Source organism: Notothenia rossii, assembly GCF_949606895.1.
Source record: "Notothenia rossii genome assembly, contig: scaffold_260, whole genome shotgun sequence".
NCBI lineage: Eukaryota > Metazoa > Chordata > Actinopteri > Perciformes > Nototheniidae > Notothenia > Notothenia rossii.
Window position 1 is genome coordinate 21,887 of NW_027640255.1, and position 23,838 is coordinate 45,724.

Below are 23,838 nucleotides of genomic sequence, written 5' to 3' on the forward strand. Positions count from 1 at the left end.
CTTGACATCAAACTGCCCGATGGATAAATGCGATTTAACCATCGTTGTCACTGCACTGCTGTTTGCCCTTCCACTGACAATTATCATATGTGATACAAACTGGTAGAACAAAGTGTTCCCTGTAGCCAAAAGGCAAAAAACGTACATATTCACCTGTTTGTTAGAATGCATAAGTGTAATTCACTTCAGAAATACTTTTTGTTATATTCCATGGAATGCTCTTAACATCCCGATAGCAATGAATATATTAAATGCTTTGACAATAAATACATACAAAGATTTCATCTGTGGAAGCCGTGGCGCTGTAAAAAACACGACCAATTATTTTCACCGGCCCGGCTAAAATAACCGGATGGCCTACCTGCCTGTCAGCCTTCCATCTCGTGCACTATTGCCCTCATTGGCCATGTGCGCGTTCGTGTTGGAGGAGGGGCTCTGTAAGGAAGTCTGAAGGAAGGTGCAGATTTTTTTCGGCTGCGTACTTTCAAATTCTGGCTCACTCGAGCTGGTTTCTCCATTCTTGCCTACCTACCTTTCAGTCAAAAAAAAAAAGTATGCGAAGACCATTTAGTAGCAGAATATTTTCTAATGTGGCACACAATATTCCACCCCACCCAACTCCATACCATCATATTCAGGTGGTCCAAGTTGCTGCTTCACGGTGAAGTGAATATGGAGGCTCCCCTATGCAGTGAACCCAGGTGGACAACTGAGAGCTGTTCCGTGTTTCCGTGAAGACCAGTATCGCTCACGTTTCTGCCCCCACCTCCCTTACAGACGAGGGGAGGAGAAAAATGAAGTGAATTATAAAAACGACTTCCACCTCTCCACTGTAACTACTACAGCCGGTGACTCCGCATGCGGCCGCAGCCTCCACCGGGCGCACTGGGCACACCGGCTCCAGTCTGCGGCATGTCGGCCGGCGGCTGCGACGGGACGGCGGACTGGCCAGCAGGTAGGAGCCCCGGGACAGAACCGACTACTGCTGCGTTAACTGTGACTGAGGGACGGTTTTTGTAGCTCTTTGGCTACAAGAATAAACCAAAACAGACTACGACTACTAACTACTACTAACTAGGCTACTAGGCTACTACTACTACTACTACTTCCAGAGTCTTCTGAACTCCAGTTCATGCGACTGCTCGGCTGTAAAGTTCGTTTAATGGCTGACAGAAAGCCGGTTGTTAAGAGTATTAATGTAATATGTGTTAACTTATGTTGACATTAGTGGACCAGACGTAACTTATTATGGTTGAGTAGCCTGGCTGTGGCCAAAACACCGACTCGCCCCCAGTGAAGGGCCGTGTTTTGTCAATTCGTGAGAGCTCAGTGTGTAATCATGTCAAAGCTAACTTTGACCCATTTCTTTAATAAAGTCAAAACTCATTATACTACGGCCATTTGTCCCAAAACCTGCCACTGTTTTTATAGGAGCTTAGCTTGTCACGTGGTTTCACGAGGCTCCTCTCAGCTGCTGCCCAAAGTGGGTCAGTAGATCACTAGACTGCATCATTATCTGCATCAGAGAAAGCAAATATAAACTAGCTAAACAAAAAGTTGTCTGTCTTGCAATATTATCTGAATGAAATTTATTAGGATAGGATACTTGTAAGATAGGATACTTGTATGTTAACTTCAAGTGTTACACATCACTTTAGGTATCCTTGTCAATACTATAATCAAAGTGTATTTTACGGAGCCCTGGAGGGTTCATAGAGAGAAAAATAAATAAAACGTGGCCACGTTTTACTAAAGCGTGCGCACGTTTTACTAAAGCGTGCGCACGAGTTACTAAAGCGTGCGCACGAGTTATTAAAGCGTGCGCACGCTTTAGTAACTCGTGCGCACGCTTTAGTAACTCGTGCGCACGCTTTAATAACTCGTGCGCACGCTTTAATAACTCGTGCGCACGCTTTAATAACTCGTGCGCACGAGATAGTTAGGTATATAATGTAGCCTACAGCACAACAGACGAGCCTTTCTCCCCGAATCATGAAGAGGAGTTCACCTGCTTGCTGACCTGGCAAAGCGGTTAGGGTTAGGTCAATGGTTGTAGCTATGGATAGAGACGCTTTAATTAAGCTTTACTTTGGACTTGGGATGAGTTATCAAGACATCCTGACAACACTTGCTTTGCAAGGGATAATTGTTAGTAAAAGTACATTAAGGAGAATATTGAGAGCGTGTGGATTAAATCGTCGGAAATATGCTGATTTGGAAGTTGCTATCGACTATATAGTTGGTCAATTGGGAGGCCCTGGACAACTTCATGGATATCGCTGGATGTATGCAAAGCTTTTGGAGCGAGGTATCCGCATCCGGAAAGAAGACGTCAGGATCCTTCTTTCTCTGCTCGACCCAGTCAACTCTCAAGCTCGCCTGAAAAGACGTCTCAGCCGGAGAAAGTATTTTTCACAAGGGCCTAATTTCATATGGCACGTAGATGGCTACGACAAACTCAAGCCCTATGGAATATGCATTAATGGATGCATAGACGGATATTCCCGTAGGATTATCTGGCTAAAAGCAGCTTCCACCAACAGCGACCCAAAAGTAATTGGAAGCTACTTTGTCAAAGCAATAGAGAATGTCGGAGGTTACCCAAGGCTTTTACGCACTTACATGGGCACAGAGAATGTGCTGTGTTAGAAATTAAAATCAATGTTTTGATGGTATAATGTAGCTTAAACATACCGTCAGTTTAAACGCTCTTTTATACTGAAAAACCAGAAATTCTTGTGCACAAGCAGTTAAGCTTTTATTCTGAAAATCCTGAAGTAAAAACCCTACCTAACTGTGGAAATACTCCACTATATCCTACATTTAAAACCTTACATATTTAAAAGTATTTAAGTATGATCAGCTAAATGTAAATAACAGTATGAATAGTAAAAGTAGTCACCGTGCAGTAAAATGTTCCCTGTCAGTGTTTTATTATTATATATGATGTTTCAGGATTAATATTACTGCTGAATTAATGTTGCATTTTACTGCTGTTTAAGGCTGTGCTAATTTTAACTCCTTTATATACTTTTGGATAGTTTAGGATATACACATTTATATGTATGTATATATGGTAAATGTATCTAGCAATGTGTGACATGTATTGTAAACATTAATTCACCTTTGATATCTCATGTAAAGTCATATACAGTGAACAGAAAATGTATCTTACTTTAATGATAAATCTTTATTCCATGTGCTTCACATAATAATCGTCTTTTATTGTGTGGAACAAACAAACAAAGAAAGGGATCATTACTGACCTTGCAGTGAAGTAGTATTTGATAACAATGTTACATGATTGACAAATAAAAATAAGAAAACCAACACAAATACAAAAGGGAGTGCTTTTTTTAATCTTATTTGAACATTAAGCCCTACTTAGGCAAACTTGAATGTCACCAATAAACAGGCACTGACATAAGAACTTGAGTAAACGTTGAGGTTTTAAACGTTCCCCCATAAACTAAATGTTTACCTTGCTCAAAATACATTCATGCTAAACAGAAAGACCAGATTAGTCAAATGAATAGACTCTTAAAATAGGACCTGTGTACAACAGGAACAGGAACAACAATTAACACATTGGAGTAAAATATTCTATAAAAACAAAAACATCCTTCAATAGTTATTCTGCCCTTTGGAATCACTCTATTCCAAATCAACATGTTGATAGTACAGATTTGAACAACAATCATGTCATGCAGTGCAAGGATTTTCAAATGAAGGCAAAACATAATATGCAAATCCCTAACAATTAACCATAAATGCATATTTACTTAGCTCAGCTTATGCTTTTGCATAGAGCTATCTAGTAGCTGTTGTGTGCCTATTGAACACAATCATTGGCTCCTGTGTATCAGAACATGTATCTTCTTTGATATCATAACATAACTTCTACTGTGACTATGAGTAAAGATGTATAGAGAACCGCAGTGACGCATCATAAAATCCGGAAGTAAGCTGCGCATGGGTTCCTTCGACAAAAATGCAATGCAATTTCTCCATAGGATTTTGGAAAATAGCTCAAAATAAGGTCTGTGGTTGAAACACATTTAAGAGACGGATCACGTTTTGTTCAGCCGGATAATCTCCACATGTCTACCCTACTTTTATAATTTTCGAATCGATACATTTATGATTCGAAAATTATAAGAGATGGGTAGACATGTGGAGATTATCCAACCAAACAAAACGTGATCCGTCTCTTCAATGTGTGTCAACCACAGACCTTATTTCGAGCTATTTTCCAAAATCCTATAGAGAAATTGCATTGCATTTTTGTCGAAGGAACCGGAAGAAGTTATTAGAAATTAAAGTTTCAAAGTGCATATATAAACGTAGCGCCTAGCTAAGAAAAAATGTTAAATGCTGAAAGAAAGCCTTTTACACCTTGAAAATTATCTCCTGTCTTTAAATGTTCCTTTCAAAACCATAACTGCAGTAGAAATTGTGGGTGCAACCTATAGACGCTATCTCCTTCTTGTCTAGATGATATCCATCACCCACACAGAGCTTGTAAGTACACTATTAAAATCACTGCGGAGGTCTGGATAATTGTGGTACCCTACAGGTAGTTTTAAAAGGCAGCCACATGTGTGAGATTGTGGTCTTCGCTCGAAGTTCGAGGTTTCGATGAATTGTATCTTAATAGTTTGTTCCATTAAATTGGAACCAGTGCAGAAGCGGAGGAAAAGCTGAAGGGTGCTCAGATCAACTTCACCTACATATCTCTTCAGGTAGCGGGCAACTGCAGTCTGGGGTGGAGTCATCTCATCTGGGAACTGAAGGAGCTCCTTCACTGCTTTTCCAGTTGGTGTTTTCTGCTGTATAACATCATTCAGGGCATCTTGTGGCAACACACTTGCTAAGTGCACCACAATGGGACGCCAACACTTGATTACATACATTGGTGCCTGTATGAGAGCCTTGTGTCCCATCTGTGAAAGCAGTGGGATCAGATTGTCCTTGGTAGGAACCTGCTGGCACTCATGTGCTTCAAGGGCATCAAACAGTGCATCAGTGTCAACAGAGTTGAAGTCTTCCAAAGCCTTAACAAGGACCTCTCTCTCCTGTTCAGACACGTACTGCAAAAAGGTGTCCTTTAAGCTACTGGTGGATGTGGCGTACAGTGCCTCTTCAAGGAATGGTACTGCCAGTTTCACTGGGAAATAGCGAGCAATCCTCCACCCTACTACTAAGATTCTGGCAATTGCCTGCCACTCTTCAGACTGATAATCATGCCTAATAAAGGGAACTTTTACATTCCCTCCCAAGGTGCATCTTTCATAAAAGTCTGTCCAAAATTCAGTTAAGCAGTCCCGGGTCACACCACTTCCCTCTCCTTCTTCAAGTTTACCATTGGGTAGACGCATCTTTATAAACACCTCAGTGTTTAAAATGTCTGGGTTTGTGAAGGCTTTGATAAGGTCAGTGAGACAATGCCCCCTCCTGATAATCAGTGTAACAGGAGCAGGTTCATCCATTGTCTGGTCATTCCATGGCTCTGTAACAAGAGCAGGTTGCGGTTCGCCAAATCCATGTGGTGGCTGGTCATTCCACGGAGCAGGTTGCGGGTCGCCCAATCCATGTGGTGGCTGGTCATTCCACTGAGCAGGTTGCGGGTTGCCCAATCCATGTGGTGGCTGGTCATTCCACGGTAGTGTGTCATCTAACTGCACACCATCATTTGCCATAGCCCCAATAATAATCTCAGGATCGATCTCTTGATGAACCATGTCATCGATCCCCTGTACATCAGTTGAATAATGTGGCTCACTTCCAGTAAGATCTACAACTGGGGTTGAGGTTAACTGCATCTCTGCCTCCTCTTCATCTGAGGACAGCTCCACTTTCCTTATTTTGGTACGAAGGTACAATCTAAGGATTTTTACTCTGCTTTCTTCATACAAGTCATCCACAGTGCTAGAACTGCTGACCTGTACCTGAGAAGATTCAATTTCAGTTGAATAATATGAGAGCTTTCTCTTTCCCTTTGAAAAACCATCGGGGAAAAACAAGTTTTCAGCCATTTCTTTGATTTCCACTAATGTTTTGTCCTTGCTGATGATCAGGTGTCTGGTTCCTCCACCATTGATTGCCTTCACTTGTTTGTACCGTTTCTGCTTTCCATCGAAATCCATCCATCCAAGTTCAACCCGTCTCTCTTGCTTTTTAGCACTTGTATTTCCTGCCCATGGCTTTCTTTTTGCAGGTACTGGTGCCTCACCAGAGACCAATCTCTGTCGCAGCCTTGTGAGCATTGTGTCTTTCCTGCTCTTTGTGTCAAGCGATGAATTGTTATGCCGGCAGAAGGCAACAGTAGCTATTCTATCTCCAGCTTTAGGGATGTACTTTGCCAGGTCAGCATCCGTCATTGCAGGTATTACTGATGCATCAATCTGGAGAAAAAAACCAAAAACAATCGTTGGGAGCATGATTATAATTACATATTAATGTGCCGAAATAAATAATAGAATTATGAATGACTTGACTCTTAAAACCATTGAGCCACATTAGTTCAAATTCACTTTCAATTGGGAATACTCTCCTAAAATGTTCAACATCTTACCAATTTTATTTGTATTGCCAAATTTCCAACAATCTGTTATTCAATCCCTGCTAAAATAATTTCATTAAAAAAGAAAATCCATTTGGATTTTTGTAAGCAACACTAACCCTCACTGTGGCCAAAATGTGTGCTTTCTGGATTCAACAAAAATATTGATTGTCAGTTCTTTGACTTGTTCTTCATCTCATGGAAAGGTAGTACGCAATTCACACTTTACATTCGTACATATGTAAAGTGGCTTACCTTTTCATTTTCCAGCTTTTGGATAAATTCCTCAGAAATGTTCCGCTTAATTAACAAACCCCTCAGCTCAGCATCCATTGTTTCAACTGTCTGCTCTGGAAAAAGGATTAAACAAAGTATAAATTGCAAACATTCACAACGTTTACGATTGCAAAGAACTGTGGATTTGTAAAGTACAGGACTGTCTCAGAAAATTAGAATATTGTGATAAAGTTCTTTATTTTCTGTAATGCAATTTAAAAAAACAAAAATGTCATACATTCTGGATTCATTACAAATCAACTGAAATATTGCAAGCCTTTTATTATTTTAATATTGCTGATTATGGCATACAGCTTAAGAAAACTCAAATATCCTATCATGAAAAAGTATACTAGTAGGGTGTTCAACGAATCACTTGAATCGTCTAATTAACTCGAAACACCTGCAAGGGTTTCCTGAGCCTTGAAAAACACTCAGCTTGGTTCAGTATACTAAATCACAAGTATGGGGAAGACTGCTGATCTGACTGCTGTCCAGAGGACCGTCATTGACACCCTCCATCAGGAGGGTAAGACACAAAAAGAAATTTCTCAAAGAGCAAGCTGTTCACAGAGTGCAGTTTCAAAGCACATCCACAAAAAGTCTGTTGGAAGGGGGAAATGTGGCAGGAAACGCTGCACAACCAAGAGAGATGACCGCAGCCTTAACAGCATTGTGAAGAAGAGTCGCTTCCAGAATTTGAGGGAGCTTCAAAGACAGTGGACTGAAGCTGGAGTCCAGGTATCAAAAGTCACTGTTCACAGACGTGTCCGGGAAATGGGCTACAATAGCCGTATTCCCATGGTCAAGCCACTTCTGAACTCAAGACAACGGAAGAGGCGTCTGACTTGGGCTAAGGAAAAGAAGCACTGGACAGTTGCACAGTGGTCCAAAGTCCTCTTTTCAGACGAAAGCAAGTTTTGTATTTCATTTGGAAGTCAAGGCGCCAGAGTCTGGAGAAAGGCTGGAGAGGAGCAAAATCCAAGTTGCTTGAAATCCAGTGTGAAGTTCCCACAGTCAGCGATGGTTTGGGGAGCCATGTCAGCTGCTGGTGTTGGTCCACTGTGTTTCATCAAGCCCAGAGTAAATGCAGCTGTGTACCAAGAGATTTTAGAGCACTACATGCTTCCGTCTGCTGAAAAGCTCTATGGAGATGAGGAATTCATTTTCCAGCATGATCTGGCACCTGCCCACAGTGCCAAAACCACCAGTAACTGGTGTACTGACCATGGCATTACTGTCCTCGATTGGCCTGCAAATTCCCCTGACCTGAACCCCATAGAGAATATGTGGGGTATTGTGAAGAAGAAGCTGAAAGACACCAGACCCAACAATGCTAATGAGCTAAAGGCCGCTATTGAAGCATCCTGGGCATCCATAACACCTCAGCAATGCCACAGGCTGATTGCCTCCATGCCACGCCGCATTGATGCAGTAATCCGTGCAAAAGGATTCCCAACCAAGTACTGAGTGCATTAATGGACATTTTCAAATGTTTGATTGTGTTTTGCTGTTATAAATCTTTTTTTTTTACTTGGTCTGAGGAACTATTCTAATTTTTTGAGATAGGATTTTTGAGTTTTCTTAAGCTGTATGCCATAATCAGCAATATTAAAATAATAAAAGGCTTGCAATATTTCAGTTGATTTGTAATGAATCCAGAATGTATGACATTTTTGTTTTTTTAATTGCATTACAGAAAATAAAGAACTTTATCACAATATTCTAATTTTCTGAGACAGTCCTGTATGTTATGGTGACATTGTAAATCCATTGAAAAAACTTGATGTAATGATAGATGTTTATGCATAGTTACAATGCATATATGTTACCACTAGGTGGCAGTATAACATATATTGACATATAGAAGTGAGTAGAACAAGATGTAACTTGGTACTGCTTGTTGGCTAATAAAGTGGCTAGTGAAGCTAGTCTAAAGATTCAAGACCGTGTGTTATTTATAACAAATAAGAACATTACACTTGATGCACAATCAAAAGTGTTTTTATCACTACATCCACGAACAGTTGGTTGAAAAACTAGTGTTGACACCATTTATCCTAGCTGCTAGTGCTACCGGTATTAGCTTGTTAAACTTAGCAAGTTGGCTATGTCGGTCGGCTGCTTAATAAATAGCCAGCACAACTAACAGGTAGATGGCCAAATACACAGTTAAGCTAGCAATTCATGTTTAATAGCAAGCTAATAATCAACTTAACTTACCGATCAAGCAGGTGAACTCCTCTTCATGCTTCGGGGAGAAAGGCTGGTCTGTTGTGCTGTAGGCTACATTATATACCTAACTATCTTGTGCGCACGAGTTATTAAAGCGTGCGCACGAGTTATTAAAGCGTGCGCACGAGTTACTAAAGCGTGCGCACGAGTTACTAAAGCGTGCGCACGAGTTATTAAAGCGTGCGCACGAGTTATTAAAGCGTGCGCACGTTTTACTAAAGCGTGCGCACGAGTTACTAAAGCGTGCGCACGAGTTACTAAAGCGTGCGCACGCTTTAATTCTTTTATTTATTTTCCTCTCTATGAACCCTCCAGGGCTCCGTAGTATTTCACAATTATGTAAAAACATTTTTTATAATATCATTTAAAAAATACACATGCTATATGTAAATGTGAGAATTGAAAAATGTGCAAACAAATGTTGTTTCTGAAAATCTCGCCCCCCATTTTCCGAGACAAATGTCACATTTTAAAGTAAACTTGTCCGGAGAGGGAAGAAAGCCAGTGTTACAGCATTATATAAACGTTAGGTAAGACTAGAGCCCAGATCCCATTCAGCTCAAGTGCCTGTTAAACTTTAAACTCGAGCATAGCTGCGCGTGAGTGTTTTTGTGTGTGTGTGAGGGAGCAGGCTTTAAAGATCTCTCACAGTCAGACAATCATTCCTGAGTATGATATCAGCCTTTTTTTTTTAAATAATTACCACGAACCACTGCAAACAATTTGATGAGTCATCCTAATGTTAGTTCACAAAAAAGTTTGGATTTGAGGACTAAAAAGTTCTCAAATATTGATGGATCTTTTCAGGTTGTAAAAAAGTGCTACAATGTCTTCAGTTGCAAAATATGACAAACATTAATATCGAGAATGCACAAATAATTGTCAATAATATAGTGAGCCTAAAACAAAGATATCTAGAATCTATAAAAGCAAAGACAAATACTTTTTATTAAAGTAGCAAAGTCAAGACATTACTTTGTTCAAAGCATTTGCTACTTAATAAAACCAGGTTAACTCTTCCTGATGAGCTCTTTTTATTCCCTACCCAACAAATAAAATAATGAATGGTTATTAACAAAAATAGTCTTTGTTAAGCTTTTGCCACTAATCGCTGATGGCCCGTCCACACGGCGGCGTGCGTTGAAGCTTCACTTTGAATGGGGTTACGTCACGCTTTGCCGAACTGCATTGTGGTTCCGTCGCTTTGCTTTGCTCGCTTCAAAAGTTAAGAAAAGTTCCACTTTTGAAGCTTCGACGGAAGCGTCAGCCAATCAAATCATATGCCAGTACAAGCTCTAGCCAATCAAACTGCATGCTTGTGTATCTGGGGCAGGAGATTCATGTGATTGGTTGTTGGTCGAGTTTCAGACACGCCCACCGGCAAGCTTCAACGCACGCTGCCGGGTGGACGCTGCGTGAAGGTTGTTGTTTCAGTGTCTCCTGACTAATTGCCTGTCTTCATATTTCAGATGTCTCTGATGGCTCCTCGCTGCCCGCCGTCGAGCTGCCAAGGAAACGGAAGGGAGATATGGAGGAGAGGTCAGGCCCGCATGTTGATATGTTATCATAAGTACTCCTTCCTGGTATAAAATAACCCACATTATGTCCTATCTTGCAGGCTTAGCATGGACTGTAAGATGGAAGATGAACTCAGCAGGTAAACAAGCTTCCTGGCATTCTTCACACACTTTTGATAAGAGGAAACTGGCTAGGAGTTTGATTTTTCATCCCTTTAATTGCAGATCTGAAGAAGAGGATCAGCAAGTCAAAATAAAATGCTTCAGGTATTTCTATTTTTACATCAAATGACTCTTTGCAAAAGTATTGTGTGCTTTGGATTGGTGTTATTTACAGTGTAATGTAAGAGCTTGTTCTCTTGTTCTTTATTAGGATCCCCATTAGCACTAGCATGAACATTGGCTATTCTCCCTGGGGTCCTCACACACACAAAACATACATAAAACTACATGCATAAAACAAAACTGATAATTGAAACCATTATATAATTACACTTTCAAGTATATATTTCCCGCCAAAATGGATCCATTTGGTACAAATGACTGATTTGTGACTGTTCCTACAGGGAACCTCACCGACAGATAGAGAAGCGGCGTAGGGACAAAATGAACAACCTGATAGACGAGCTGTCGGCCATGATCCCCGCCTGTCAGCCCATGGCGCAGAAGCCGGACAAACTGACCGTGCTGCGGAAAGCTGTGCAACATCTGAAAGCCCTCAAAGGTACTTCTGAACCAGCCTGGGCATTTTAAACATCAGTGGCCTGTGTTACCCTCCATCTCAAAGTGAGTGTCTGGTGTGTTTTCAGTCGGGACCAGCAGCGCATTTGCGGACTCGACCAACAAGCCTTCCATCCTGCCCCAGGACGACCTCAGGCAACTGCTGCTCAGGGTAGATCCTCACGGACCCACAGAAAACAGTTTAGAAAGATTTCAACACAACATGCTGATGGAGACCAAACCTATCTATCTGTGAAATATCTCTATCTTTCTTTCTAGCAGGCTGCGGACGGTTTCATGTTAGTAGTAAGCTGTGACCGGGCTAAAATCCTCTTCATCTCCGAGTCTGTCTCCAAGATCCTCAACTTCAGCCTGGTATGTCGCACTTCAACATGATGAGCTATAAATACATATATGTCGTTTGACTTGAATCATATGGTAAAAAAAAGAGTAAAAGCTTGAGTTATTTTGTAATGAAAGGTCGATCTAAGTAGATTTTTGTAAAACATAATATTGTGTGTCTGTACATGTTATGTGTGCAAACTAAAGCACATGACACTTTGTTGAATCTCTAATAAAGACTTACTGAAACTTTAAATTAGGGCTGGGCGATATATCGAGTTTACACGATACATCGTGGATTGCACTACATGCGATGTCGTAAATGACCACATCGTGAACATCGAGTATTATGTTGTCAAATCAATTTCCCGCCGCGGCCAAAATGAGCTTTCCTTTCTCCCTCATAAACACAGTCACACACGCAGTCACACACGCAGGCACACACGCAGGCACACACGCAGGCCCCGTCTAACTTGCACACAAACATTACACACATGCACAGTGACAGAGAGCAGGGCTCGACATTATAAATGGCCCGCTGGCTCGGAAGCACTATTTAGACACCCCGGGCCAGCATAACGTACTTTCCACTTGCCCGGCGCTCGGGCCACTAAAAATATTGCTTAAAAAAAATAAAATTGTCCTGTGGTATAGGTATTTTGACAAGCAAAGTTGTTAAATTGTTTCGTTTATTAACGCTATAAAATAGCGTTTCGTGAGGCGGTTGTCGTTGTTGGGTGAAAAGCAAACAGCTGTTTACTGGCTCCGGAGTAAACAGCTGTTTGCTGCGGAGCCAGCGTGAGCAGGCTCCCGTTTGCCCGTGAGCGCCGGGCAAAAAACTATCTTCAAATAAAAGAAAGTCACCGGAGGAGTTAAAGGAGAGTGACAGGTAGCATGAGAAGAATAAATATATATAAAACCCTTCTATAATCTATCGATTAGATTTATGATTCGAAAATTATAAAAGTAGGGTAGACATGTGGAGATTATCCGGCTGAACAAAACGTGCATTTATCAAACGGGTTTGTTTTCCACAGACCTTATTTCCAGCTATTTTCCAAAACCCTGTGGAGAAATCCCATTGCTTTTTTGTCGAGGGAACCAGCAGCTTCCTTCCTGGTTTTAGGACACGTCACTGCACCTCTCAATATGATGCCAATATAAACAAGGTCTTCTGTCGGCTCTGTACATCAATGCCGACCTATGCTGACAAGTAAGTGAAGAGTAGAAAATATAAAAGGTATTGGCTAGAGGGAAATGTCCCAGCAGTTTAGGAGAATGAAGAATCTAATCAATACATAGCCATTACATGTCTAACTCCTGATAATGACAGGAAGACAGAAAGCGCATTATACTAATAATAATAATACTACTCATAATAATAGCAGACATTTTTGAACAATGACCACAATATCATTATTTTAAGAAACCAAATATGAACAATTGAGGAAAATGAGGAAGAACTGATGATTCAAATGTTGTAGTAATGTAGTTAGTGCATAAATTACTATTGCAACAAATGTGTTAATTTTCTTCATTATTAGTCGATTTTTTTAATGCAGACATATGTTGCAGGGACTACTAGAATCATCATACTGGCGTGACTGTAAACATCAGGGGGTTAAATAAAAAAAATGTATTTGTTTTAGAGGACATTTCAGAATATCGCGATATATATATCGTATATCGCGATATAGTCAGTAAATATCGCGATATCATTTAGAGACCATATCGCCCAGCCCTACTTTAAATATTCCAGGCCAATTGAGGCCACCAACCTCTGAGCTCCTTTTCCTTTTTTTATATTCCGTTTGGCAGCCAGAACAATAGCCACACCTGCTTACCACACGTTTAGCTTCGATACGGATCATAAACAAAGAATGCAGATAAGGAGGTGCATCAGGATACATAATCAAACTGAAAATGCAAGAAAAACTAAACTGGTAGCAGATATCCTACAAAGACAACAGCATACAGAGATAGAAAATCACTACAAATAGACAGGAAAAAACGAGCTAAACTACAACCAAATCTAAATGTATTGGCTTCACAGTTGGAGCTGACTGGGCAGAGCTTGTTTGATTTCATTCATCCCAAAGACATCAACAAGGTGAAGGAACAGCTGTCATCTTGGGAGTATCCAAAGGAACACATGATCGATGCTGCCAGTAAGTGTTTGCCCTTTAACGTCTAAGAAACTGTGAAATCTCCATCAAAGTCATGATCACGGTTACAGAGACATACGTCAAAAGGGAAATCTGTCTCTGTGTGCGCAGCTGGGCTTCAGGTCCAGACGGATGCCCCCGTCAGGCCGACCCACTTGTCCTCTGGAGCTTGGAGATCCTTCTTCTTCCGGATGAAGCACAGCCGGGTGGCGGGGAAGCAGGAGGAAAAGCACCAGTTGCCCTGTGCTGCTAAAAAGAAAGGTGGGTTCAGACATGGCACTTTCAGCAGATTAAACATTTAGTCTTTTTAAAGGAAAGAAAAATACCCATTTTCACAGGCAATAATCCCACCTTTTTAACATATTTCATGACTTTTTTTGTACCCCCAGACACCTCCAGATACTGCACCCTGCACTGCACTGGATACATGCGGAGCTGTCCGAGCAGCCAGCTGGATTCAGAGGGGGACGCTGAGACCCCCAGCCTGAGCTGCCTGGTGATGCTGTGCCGCCCCCTCGGCTCCCCCCAGCCTCCCAAAGACATCAACGCCAAGCCCCCTGCGTTCGTTACCCGCTGTGCCATCGACGGGAAGTTCACGTTTGTAGAACAACAGTGAGTGACCCGATTCCACATTTTGTAGAGGCTCATTTCTATTCACTTCCCATTTTCACTCTGCGTCCCCCCGTGTCCTCTCTCTGTCCCAGAGCCACCACAGTCATCGGTTATCTGCCGCAGGAAGTTCTCGGCACGTCGTGTTACGAGTACTTCCACCAGGACGACCTGCAGCACCTCGCAGAGAAACACAGGCAAGGTGATGGAGCAAAGCGACACAGTTCATCTGATTTCTATTGGAGAAATTGGAAAATGTGTTGTTGTGCAGACGCTCAAGATAATTGACCAACTTGTGTCCAATCTCTTGGCAGTTCTTCGAAGCAAAGAGAAGATTGAGACGCTGTGCTACAAGTTCAAAACGAAATACGGCTCCTATGTTTCCCTCCAGAGTCAGTGGTTTAGTTTCACAAACCCATGGACTAAAGAAGTTGAGTTTATCGTGTCTTCAAACAGGGTTATGTCGTAAGTAATGATGCATTTATGAAAATAAGTGTTAACAACAATTTGGGTTTTAATCCTGATACAATCTACTTCTTTGACGCACTCATCATGATGCCATAACAGCTTTATTCTTGGATGTAACAGCGTAAATACTCTTTTGCACCAGCAGGGGGCCCGGCCACATAAAAGATGAGAAGGCAGGGCGCCTGAAAGCTATGCAAGGTAATAAATAAAGTGTATTCTGAGGATTCACAAAGGCTGTTATTTCTTTTGTATGATTTTTAATAAAAGTTTGGTTTTTACTCTTTTCTTCTTCCTCAGAGGAGACAAAGCAAATACCCATAATTCCCAGCCTTTCCAATGTTGTGGGCACGATGATCTACGCAGGCAGCATAGGGACCCAAATTGCAAATGAACTCATCGACTCATACAGGTGCATTGTGTGTCCATATGTACAAACATGTTAACCTATTGCAGTGATTGTAACTTGCAACGTTCAGGGATTTGATTCATTAGCAAACATCTAAACATTAGATATCAGCAATAATATGATATATCTGAATGTAAATGACCTTAAATGACCTTAAATTCAGCGCATGTGTCATCACCGTAGGATTGCCTCACTATCTTGTAAGCCTTATGGAGAAATGTGTTAATGTCATAAGTAAGTGGTTTTAGGTGTATATGTCGAATAGGATATAAAAAAGTGTACACTGCATGAATAAAAACATCTATATCAAGCTATAAATAATATTTCTAATTCGAAACTATAAATACATATTTACAGTATATTATCTCCCGTTTTTTAAGCAGGGTTAACTCCTCTCCATCCAGCGGAGCTTCCAGTCCGTTTGGCTCGACCAATGAGAAATGTCCCCTGGTGTCTCCACCAATCAGCACCAGTGTGAGTGTCCCCTTCATCACCACAACACCTTTGGAGGCAAATTACACTTAGTCATTACAGTACTCACAGTCCTTAAACCTTTCCCTCATCACGCTTCACAGCCATGTTTTGTGTTTTATTGTTATATGTGTTACTGTCTGTGTTTAGCGGCATAAGCATGGCGAGATAGTTTGTATGGAAATATATGTTTACTTGTAATTGTAAGCTAATGTTGGTGCTGTGTAGTATTGATATCCAAATGATCAAAACTAGTATTTTATACATTGTTTGTTTGAAGAAAATTAATCTGGACATGGGAAGTTATGATTCAAACATATTTTAAAAATATATAATAATTCAATATAAGAAGCAGTAACAATATATTTAAATCATAATTGTAAAAAATAGATTGCATTCAAGGCAACTGCACACATTGCACGGGTGTAGGTACCATATCTGCACGGCCTACCAGATCAGCACGGGGTCCATTACGCTTACTAATGACGTCACGCATTGGCTGTACCCAAGAGGACATTTTACACGGCCAAATTCCGCAAAGAATATAAAAAATAACAATCGACAGTGAATGTATGTTAGTGGAACTGTGTCAGGAAAGTGAAGTGTTAATTAAGTAATGTTATTGAAGAACTGAAATGCATAAAATTGAAAATGAATATGTATCATATCCCTCCGAAATGGTATCTGGTTTTGTCATAGCGACAACAACTTCCTGTCAACAGCGTAAACTCCCACAGACAGTACACACGTTCATCCTCTGAACGTGTGTACTGTCTGTTCAAAACACTGCAGGAACACAGACAAAAAAACATAACCCCCTTCACATCTCAACTATTGTAAATGTTACGGGTCCCCGATGTGACCACAGTAGCAGTGATGATAACTGTATTAAGCAGGTGAAACAGGAGCTGTTGACAGGAAGTTGTTGTTGCTATGGAAACAACATGATGGTATCTGATATCGTAAAGACGGAGAAAGTAAAGAATAACGTTTATGTTTAAATGTTAGCACCCCCCGAAGAGGCACAAGCTCTTACGTTGAGTCTGGAGTTTCAATAAATTCTAAATCATCAGTAAAGTCTACGACCACATTTCGGAGGGATATGATACATATTAACTTTCATTTTTATGCATTTCAGTTCTTCAATAACATTACTTAATTAACACTTCACTTTCCTGACACAGTTCCACTAACATACATTCATTGTCGATTGTTATTTTTTAATATTCTTTGCGGAATTTGGCCGTGTAAAATGTCCTCTCGGCTTGCCGTACAGCCAATGCGTGACATCATTAGTAAGCGTAACGGATCCCGTGCTAATCTGGTAGGCCGTGCAGATGTGGTATCTACACCGGCATTGCACAGAAATAGACAAAGTTTGTCAAATCTGTTTTTAAAAAAAAAAAAAAAGTTTTTCTGAAAGAAAATATCAGAACGCTATAAATGTCAATACTGACCAGATCATAAACCAACTATGTTTGGCTGTTGTGTCTCGCCTTGATTACACACACGTCATGGGAGACAGGTGTTTTAATGTCACATGCCTTGTTTCAGGCGTCCAGCGGAGGGGGGGCAGCAAGCAGCTCATCACAGTCTGACTCCAGGACAGCAGCTGGCGCCAGCTGTGCAACTGCTGACAGTTCAGGTACTGTGAACAGGATTATGAAATATCCAATCTGAGGCGTTATCAGTTATTCTATACTTATACACAAAAAATAATAAGAAACTCGCACAACCTTCCCAAAGGCGTAAAGAACTCTTTGTACTGTTGACACCCCTCCTCAAACTGATTCAACAGTAAAGAACAATCCAACATATGTGCAAATGCAGGTGTATGTTTTATGAAGTTTAAAAAAACATTCCTAAATCCTTTCAAGAATAGCCTTGAGTATTCCAAGAACATTTTTTTTGTTGGGAAACCATGGCAGTGACTTCGGGTTTAGAGATCATCTCTAATTCTCACACCCAAAATGTTTCAATGCTACTGTTTTAGAGTTTTCCTCCTGAAGAGTTGTGTCTTGGCTCTGTTTCACCAGGCCAGGTGTCCCAGCTGGAACTGGATGACATGGTGGTGCCGGCGCTGAGCAGCTTCAGCAGCGACGAGGCAGCAATGGCCGTCATCATGAGTCTGCTGGAGACGGAGGTAAACGTGGGTCAACCGGGGGACTACGAGGACTTACACTGGCCTTTCTAAAGAGTGCACAGACTTTAAACTCTTACCAGCTGGGGGCCGTTTCCTGCTGGGAACACTCAGCGGATGTTTTATTCTGCGTCTGACTCGGATGACTACAGCTGACCTGCTGGAATTCTACCAAAGACTCCACCATGTACTAACAAGATTGAATGGGATTTATTGTTACTGTAATTACCTTGTTGGCCCCCTTTGTCTCTCACCTGGCTGTGAGGTTCAAGTGTCCCGGAGCTTGTTGGGATTTAGTGTATTCAGGGACATATCGCCGTCCTCAGAAGGGTTCGAGCCCAATGAGTGAGGATTGTCTGGAGGAGGATCCCACTCCACTGTGTGCAGTGCTGCTAGAGAAACTCCTCTAATGCACGTGTCCTTTTTGAAGTATCTGTTTTCATATGAAATGTGCACTTAAGGGTCATGCCTTTCTGTGTTCGCATATCACATGAATCCACTGAACTCCTGGGAAAATATGAAAAGGCCATCGTCTCAACAAGGACATGCCAACATGTTTTAGACCAGAGGTTATTGCCGTCTTTTATACCCTTCTAACCCGTAAACCTTTTGAAACAACCCAACACTGCACTGAGTATGAACAAACTGTTTATCTCCAAATGTCCAATCACCACAACATCCTCTAAAAGGAAATGAAAGTTTAGCCCACTTTCAGTCAGCTCTCCAGCTATTCTGGATCAGATGTTGGTGTTCTTTTTTTCTTATGACCTATTTTCAAAATAACCCGCTTAATGCCATTCATCAGGAGAGGGCATGCTAAAGGAAATAAAATTTGATTTGATCCCAGAATAACCCCTTGAATGAATGAGTTTGGATTTCACTTGCCTTCATACTGCACCTGTAAATTGTTGGTATATCACTGGTTCCTCTAATATTGAAAGCAAATTATGATTGTGTTTCCTTGAACAAATGATTACCCTGACAAATGTCAATTGTAAATCAACCTTTATTGGGCTTTATAATTAAATCTGTTGGAAAATATTTGCTGTTGCCACCAGGGTCATTTATTGAACACGCCCTGCTGTCACAGGACAACATGATGGTATAGAGTTTTTTTTTTTTCATAAATTGTCTGAACTCTGTTGTGTCTAGTTTAGATATTGTTTTATAATTTAGTATATATGCCAGAGGCAGGAATCTCATGCAGTACTCCTTATTTGCTATTCAACTGAATTCATAATTTGTTTCCAAAATAAGCCCATTGTAAGGAACCGAACAGTTGTCTTTTATTGTCACTCATTGAAACAATACGGAAATAAGGAGGGAAAAACATGCAGCAGGATCTCAGTGTTGGTTTTTGCACAGATATGTACATAGTTTAAAAAGTTTGACCAGTCCTTAAAGGGATGTTTACTCTTAATCAAAGGCTGTTAAGTTTTTATCTCTTAAAATGGAATCCATTTATTTTAAGGTTTTTTATTTTTTTGGCTTTTAATATAACATAGAATGGGAAATGAATCGGGCACTTTTAAAACAATATGTTGTTTCCCTACTGCATGTAATGGCATTTTTTTTTTTAAATGTATTTGTCTAGCCCTGATTTTATCATAAATAATATGATGGGTTTTTTTTTTATTGAAAAAATATTTAGAGTGAAAATCTACCAATGTCTCTTCTTTTTAGTACTGAACAACTGAAGCCAATATGAAATGTAAATATGTAGACTGTGTGTCTCTGTCTCTCTCCTGTGATCAGTGTGGAAGAGCTTATCTGTCGAGTAAACTAAAGCCATCATCCCCTATTACCCAACTGCCTGTTGCTGCATCAGCTTTCCAAACCACCAAATCTGTTTAGGTGTACACAATATACAGAGCTCATTCCTGTTTCTGTCACTGAAGTCCAATGTCATGACGCTGTGATGAATTACATCCCTCTTTTCTCTCTCCGCTTCCCCTCTTTAGCACACATTGAAAACATGCTCAGCCATCAACTGTTCAACTAAACCAAAGTCTCTTTATTCAGCTTGCATGGCAGTCTTATAATACAACAAATAGTTAACAGTAAATTATTTATGAAAAGCTGTTTAATCCCCCCCGTCAAAAAGTGTAAAGTGCAGTTTGTTAGTGTGCCTACAGCTGGACTGAGCCTGGACACTGTTTATGAATGCATGTAGATACAGTAGAGCAAGGGAATATCAGATCAATGTAAATGGTCACAACTACAGCTGACATTTTAAAATAATTCAAGTGTATCAGAGTACATAGGTCCACACTCGTTTCTTATCTCGCTGCTCAAACATCATTGCATTCCTGGGTCGGACCTCCTTACAGAGAACCCTCGTTACATCACACAAGATGTTAAAAATGTTTTCCTTTTCAAACCAGACTTTAAACTAAGAATGTTGTGTTAATTAGTTGTTAATAAATCAAACGCCATAGATAGTTGGGACAGAATAAGTCGTGGCAGTACAAACAACATTTGTTTAACATTTAGTTCACAATTCTGGTGAGAACAAAAGGATACATTTAAAGGTCCCCTATTATGCTCTGTTTCAACAATATATTTTAGGTCTCGGATATATACACTACGTCTATGATGTGGCTCAAAATACCAAACATCATTGTAGCATGCCATAAACCCCTCGGTTTCAGCACTGTTTCAATAGTGCAGATTATGTTTCTGTAGCTTTAAATGCAAATGAGCTGCTGCTGGCCACGCCCCTCTGCAAGATGATTGGTATTAAAAAATCACAATGGTGCTCTAGGAGGAGATTCAGGCGATAAGGTGGGCGGGTGTTACCTTGGTTGGTTATTGGCTAATGGTTGGGCAACCCAAAAAAACGTTATGTCATCATAAAGTGGCCAAAATCTGATCAGCTCATTTTCAGACAGGTTTTTATATAAATGGATCAGGAGAAAAAGAGAGAAGATTTTTCCAGAAACTTTCCGAATCTCTTAACACAGAGTGGACACATATTTATGTATCAAAAAGACATGAACATTTGGATTTTTCACAATAGGTGACCTTTAAAGCGATCCCTGTATTATTAGCACACACTTGCATTCAGTGTCTGCAGCAACAGCAGCATTTAAATCACAGTGTTAAATCCCGCCCGTCTGTTTTCTCCATGCGGTGGGAAAGTATCAGTACTTATTAATAAGATCTGTAAAGTGACCCCAAACCGTTTGTTACCTCACAAGTCCGATTTCAGAAATTCATGTTAATTCTTAAAGCAAACATATAGACTGTATTTACATGTCTAGATTAGATTTGTGGACCTCAGTAAGGCTGATAGGGATCCTTTTATATTAAAAAATGAATACTGCTGAAAGATTTGCGCTACCTAAACAGAGACGGCCATAGTCCTTCCAGAATTAGTCAAGTCCAACTTCCTGTGTTCCCTTGTTGACCGGCTACTTGGAACTTTCTTGGAGTTTCTCTACATAACTCCTCTTGCAGAGATTGCAGCAGCGGTAAGAATTAAAGAGACAAATGTAGTGTTCAGTTCCTGTTTAGTCCGTAATGCAGGAGAAGCAGCATGCAGTAAAAGAGGGTACTGCAGCTATACACATATTCTTTATGTCTCTCTGGGAACATTGCATCCTTTCTGTGGGAGAAAACTAGGAGGAGTAGGAAGTCTCCATGTGTCCCTTCAGCATCTTCCCCAGGAGCTACTGCCATGGCCGCTGTGGTGTCGGGTTGGGGTTGGGATAGATGGGCGCCGGTGTCGGGTGAGGGTTGGGGTGGGGCGGGTAGGTTGGGATAGGGTACTGCGCCATGAGGTGTGGCTGCACGTGGGGGGCGGTGGGGGTGGAGGATGGGTGGTGGAGGTAGAGCGGGGCGGAGGGTGCTGTGGGAGTTGGGACTCTCTGCAGGACGACATGGGGGTAGAGCTGAGACTCGGAGCGGTAGAGTCCGGGAAGAGACGCCTTCAGCAAACTCTCCTGACTCCTGCAGGAGTAAAAGAGCGGGAAATTAGGCAGGAAGTGGAAGTAGAGATAGCCAGTCATCCAAATATGTAAAACGTTGAAAACCGGTTTAAAATAAGTGCATCTGTTGGGGACTATTTTCAGCGGTGGAATAACACACATTGATGAGTGTTTACATGAACAGGCCAGTGTGTGCTTATACTAATGAAGTAACATGTCGGCCAGTAAATCAATGTGTGATTAATTATTATTTTTTAACAATAATGGAGCTCTTTGGCATATCATCTCCCCCACTGTTAGCTAGTTGAATGTTCCCTCGGATGCAGTGACACAAAATTAATCAGTTTGGAAAGCAAAAATGTGATTGCGAACACAATCGGCTTCAGTAAAAGTTCCAAAATGTATGGTTTGGACATATAGTTTTGGGGAGTAGATATGTATACCCTGTGAGTCCTACCTCTGGTACCCCCTGTTCTCATATCCACCCAGACTTCCAGTCAGATAGAGGGGGCTGTCAGGAGCCAGGCGGGGATTCATCCTCTGGGAGAGGTGGAAGATCTTGGGAGGAGGGAAAGCTTCCCAATCTCCCTCTTCTCTCTCCAGCCAACACTGGCTGCGCCGGCTGGAGCGCGTCTCCCTGCGTCTGAGGGGGAGACACCTGTATCAGCTCGGTCCTCACAGAGGGGATGTCACAGGTGGGGTGGGGGGTGGTATCGAGAGTTACTTTAGGTGCAGTCCTACCTGCTCCGTCCCTCCTTCTTGGCTCGGTCCCGACCGGATCGCTCTTGAAGGCAGCAGATGAGGAAGGACAGAGACATGGCGAGGATGACGACGCCGCTCACCACTGAGGCCAACACAGCCACTCTGAGACCCCGGTCCTCAGGTCTGGGGATCGCTGTGGGGGGGCAAATTACATTTTAAATGTCTCCTATCATTCAAAATACACTTTTTGAAGTCTCTTGCACATAAATGTGTGTCCCCGGTGTGTAAGGGAACTCACTAAGTGTCAAAACAAAACCCTCTCTCTTTACCTCCGTACCCACATCTCTAAAAACGGGGGTACAACGGAGTTGATCCAGATTTGCTGCCGACATGACGTAATATCGGAAATGTGAGCTGGCTTTACACCCTCGGCCCTATCAGAAACGTCGCTATTAGAAACAATGAGCGATGTGTTTTGGAAGTAATTTGGTCTTTGTTTACATTAGCAAGCATTGCTAACACTCAGAGCTAACCTGTACTGGAGAGAGTAAGTGTAAAAAAAGGAACTCACCTTGTGGTAAACCCGCAAGAGAAAAAGCATTTGAGCTCCATACGGTTTCAGAAACAATCCTTGATGTGGTTTTGAACATGATATGCGTTTAACCACGGTAGCATTTAGCTGAGTATCTGGGTAGATATGATTTTTCTTTTAAAGCTAAGGACCCAGAATCAGCAAAACACACTTTTTATATCTTTTTATATATACCTGAGCCTAAAAATAGCATTTAAAATATGTATCTAATAAGAAAAGGACAGTGTCTGAATAAAGCGTCTTACCTTCACAGACAGGCAGGTAGTTGCTCCACTGCGGCCTGCCGTTCTTCACATAGCAGGAGATTTTGTCGCTGCCCACCAGCTGGTACCCCTCCCTGCACCAGAAGGCCAACACGCTGCCGATGGACGTGCCGGTGCCGCTCTCCACGTAGAAGGAGCCGCGACGGGGAGGCAGGATCGGGATGCAGGACAGACCTGAGGACACAAGGTCAACTCATGGGTCACTAAAACGTTATAAATAATAACAGAATATGCAAGGAAGGCCAAAAGGCTTATTTTAGGTCCCACCCTCGAATAAGGACAAGTAATATGAAAATAATGTATTTCATTTTGTTGAGAAATCTAGATGTTTTACAGTCCTATGTCTTTCACAGTAAATGTATTTAATGCAAGGTTCAGTGAGGGCAATGGAAAGGTGACTGTCTGGTCTGGTAGGAGTAAAAATCACAAATGTGTCTCCTG

The 23,838-nt window shown here is 41.4% G+C and overlaps 3 protein-coding genes across 9 annotated transcripts; 1 reads left to right on the forward strand and 2 right to left on the reverse strand.

Annotated features, from left to right (window-relative positions):
* The first annotated feature begins 420 nt into the window (after positions 1 to 420).
* Positions 421 to 20,264, forward strand: LOC307026885 (basic helix-loop-helix ARNT-like protein 1). 7 transcript variants are annotated; one of them, XM_079695036.1, is made up of 17 exons: positions 421 to 955; positions 10,543 to 10,612; positions 10,692 to 10,730; positions 10,816 to 10,857; positions 11,157 to 11,314; positions 11,400 to 11,482; positions 11,590 to 11,685; positions 13,706 to 13,820; positions 13,929 to 14,078; positions 14,207 to 14,429; positions 14,522 to 14,628; positions 14,741 to 14,891; positions 15,037 to 15,092; positions 15,192 to 15,303; positions 15,681 to 15,774; positions 17,326 to 17,416; positions 17,808 to 20,264. In XM_079695036.1, exons 1-17 carry the CDS (start codon positions 859 to 861, stop codon positions 17,963 to 17,965), a joined length of 1,842 nt encoding a protein of 613 aa, XP_079551162.1. In that variant the 5' UTR covers positions 421 to 858; the 3' UTR covers positions 17,966 to 20,264. The 7 variants fall into 7 exon arrangements, with proteins under 7 accessions (XP_079551162.1, XP_079551164.1, XP_079551168.1 ...); XM_079695038.1 differs by having other exon boundaries at positions 15,684 to 15,774; XM_079695042.1 differs by having other exon boundaries at positions 15,705 to 15,774.
* On the reverse strand, positions 4,303 to 9,085 carry LOC307026884 (uncharacterized protein). Its single transcript, XM_079695035.1, has 3 exons — positions 9,062 to 9,085; positions 6,818 to 6,912; positions 4,303 to 6,404 (listed from the first exon to the last, which is right to left on the reverse strand). The coding sequence occupies exons 2-3, from the start codon at positions 6,893 to 6,895 to the stop codon at positions 4,491 to 4,493; spliced, it is 1,992 nt and encodes a 663-aa protein (XP_079551161.1). The 5' UTR covers positions 6,896 to 6,912; positions 9,062 to 9,085; the 3' UTR covers positions 4,303 to 4,490.
* On the reverse strand, positions 19,900 to 23,714 carry LOC307026888 (uncharacterized protein). Its single transcript, XM_079695044.1, has 4 exons — positions 23,380 to 23,714; positions 22,582 to 22,735; positions 22,298 to 22,483; positions 19,900 to 21,862 (listed from the first exon to the last, which is right to left on the reverse strand). The coding sequence occupies exons 2-4, from the start codon at positions 22,656 to 22,658 to the stop codon at positions 21,583 to 21,585; spliced, it is 543 nt and encodes a 180-aa protein (XP_079551170.1). The 5' UTR covers positions 22,659 to 22,735; positions 23,380 to 23,714; the 3' UTR covers positions 19,900 to 21,582.
* Between the last annotated feature and the right edge of the window lie 124 nt (positions 23,715 to 23,838).

Excerpts from the sequence above, each read along its gene's own strand:
- LOC307026884 (XM_079695035.1), bottom strand. The coding sequence starts at position 6,895 with ATGGATGCTGAGCTGAGGGGTTTGTTAATTAAGCGGAACATTTCTGAG. Across the intron at positions 6,405-6,817 it reads AAAAGCTGGAAAATGAAAAG|ATTGATGCATCAGTAATACC; the intron begins GTAAGCCACTTT and ends TTTTTTCTCCAG.
- LOC307026888 (XM_079695044.1), bottom strand. The coding sequence starts at position 22,658 with ATGTCTCTGTCCTTCCTCATCTGCTGCCTTCAAGAGCGATCCGGTCGG. Across the intron at positions 22,484-22,581 it reads AAGAAGGAGGGACGGAGCAG|ACGCAGGGAGACGCGCTCCA; the intron begins GTAGGACTGCAC and ends TCTCCCCCTCAG. Across the intron at positions 21,863-22,297 it reads GAGAACAGGGGGTACCAGAG|GAGTCAGGAGAGTTTGCTGA; the intron begins GTAGGACTCACA and ends TTACTCCTGCAG.
- LOC307026885 (XM_079695036.1), top strand. The coding sequence starts at position 859 with ATGCGGCCGCAGCCTCCACCGGGCGCACTGGGCACACCGGCTCCAGTC. Across the intron at positions 956-10,542 it reads GACGGCGGACTGGCCAGCAG|ATGTCTCTGATGGCTCCTCG; the intron begins GTAGGAGCCCCG and ends TTCATATTTCAG. Across the intron at positions 11,315-11,399 it reads ACATCTGAAAGCCCTCAAAG|TCGGGACCAGCAGCGCATTT; the intron begins GTACTTCTGAAC and ends GTGTGTTTTCAG.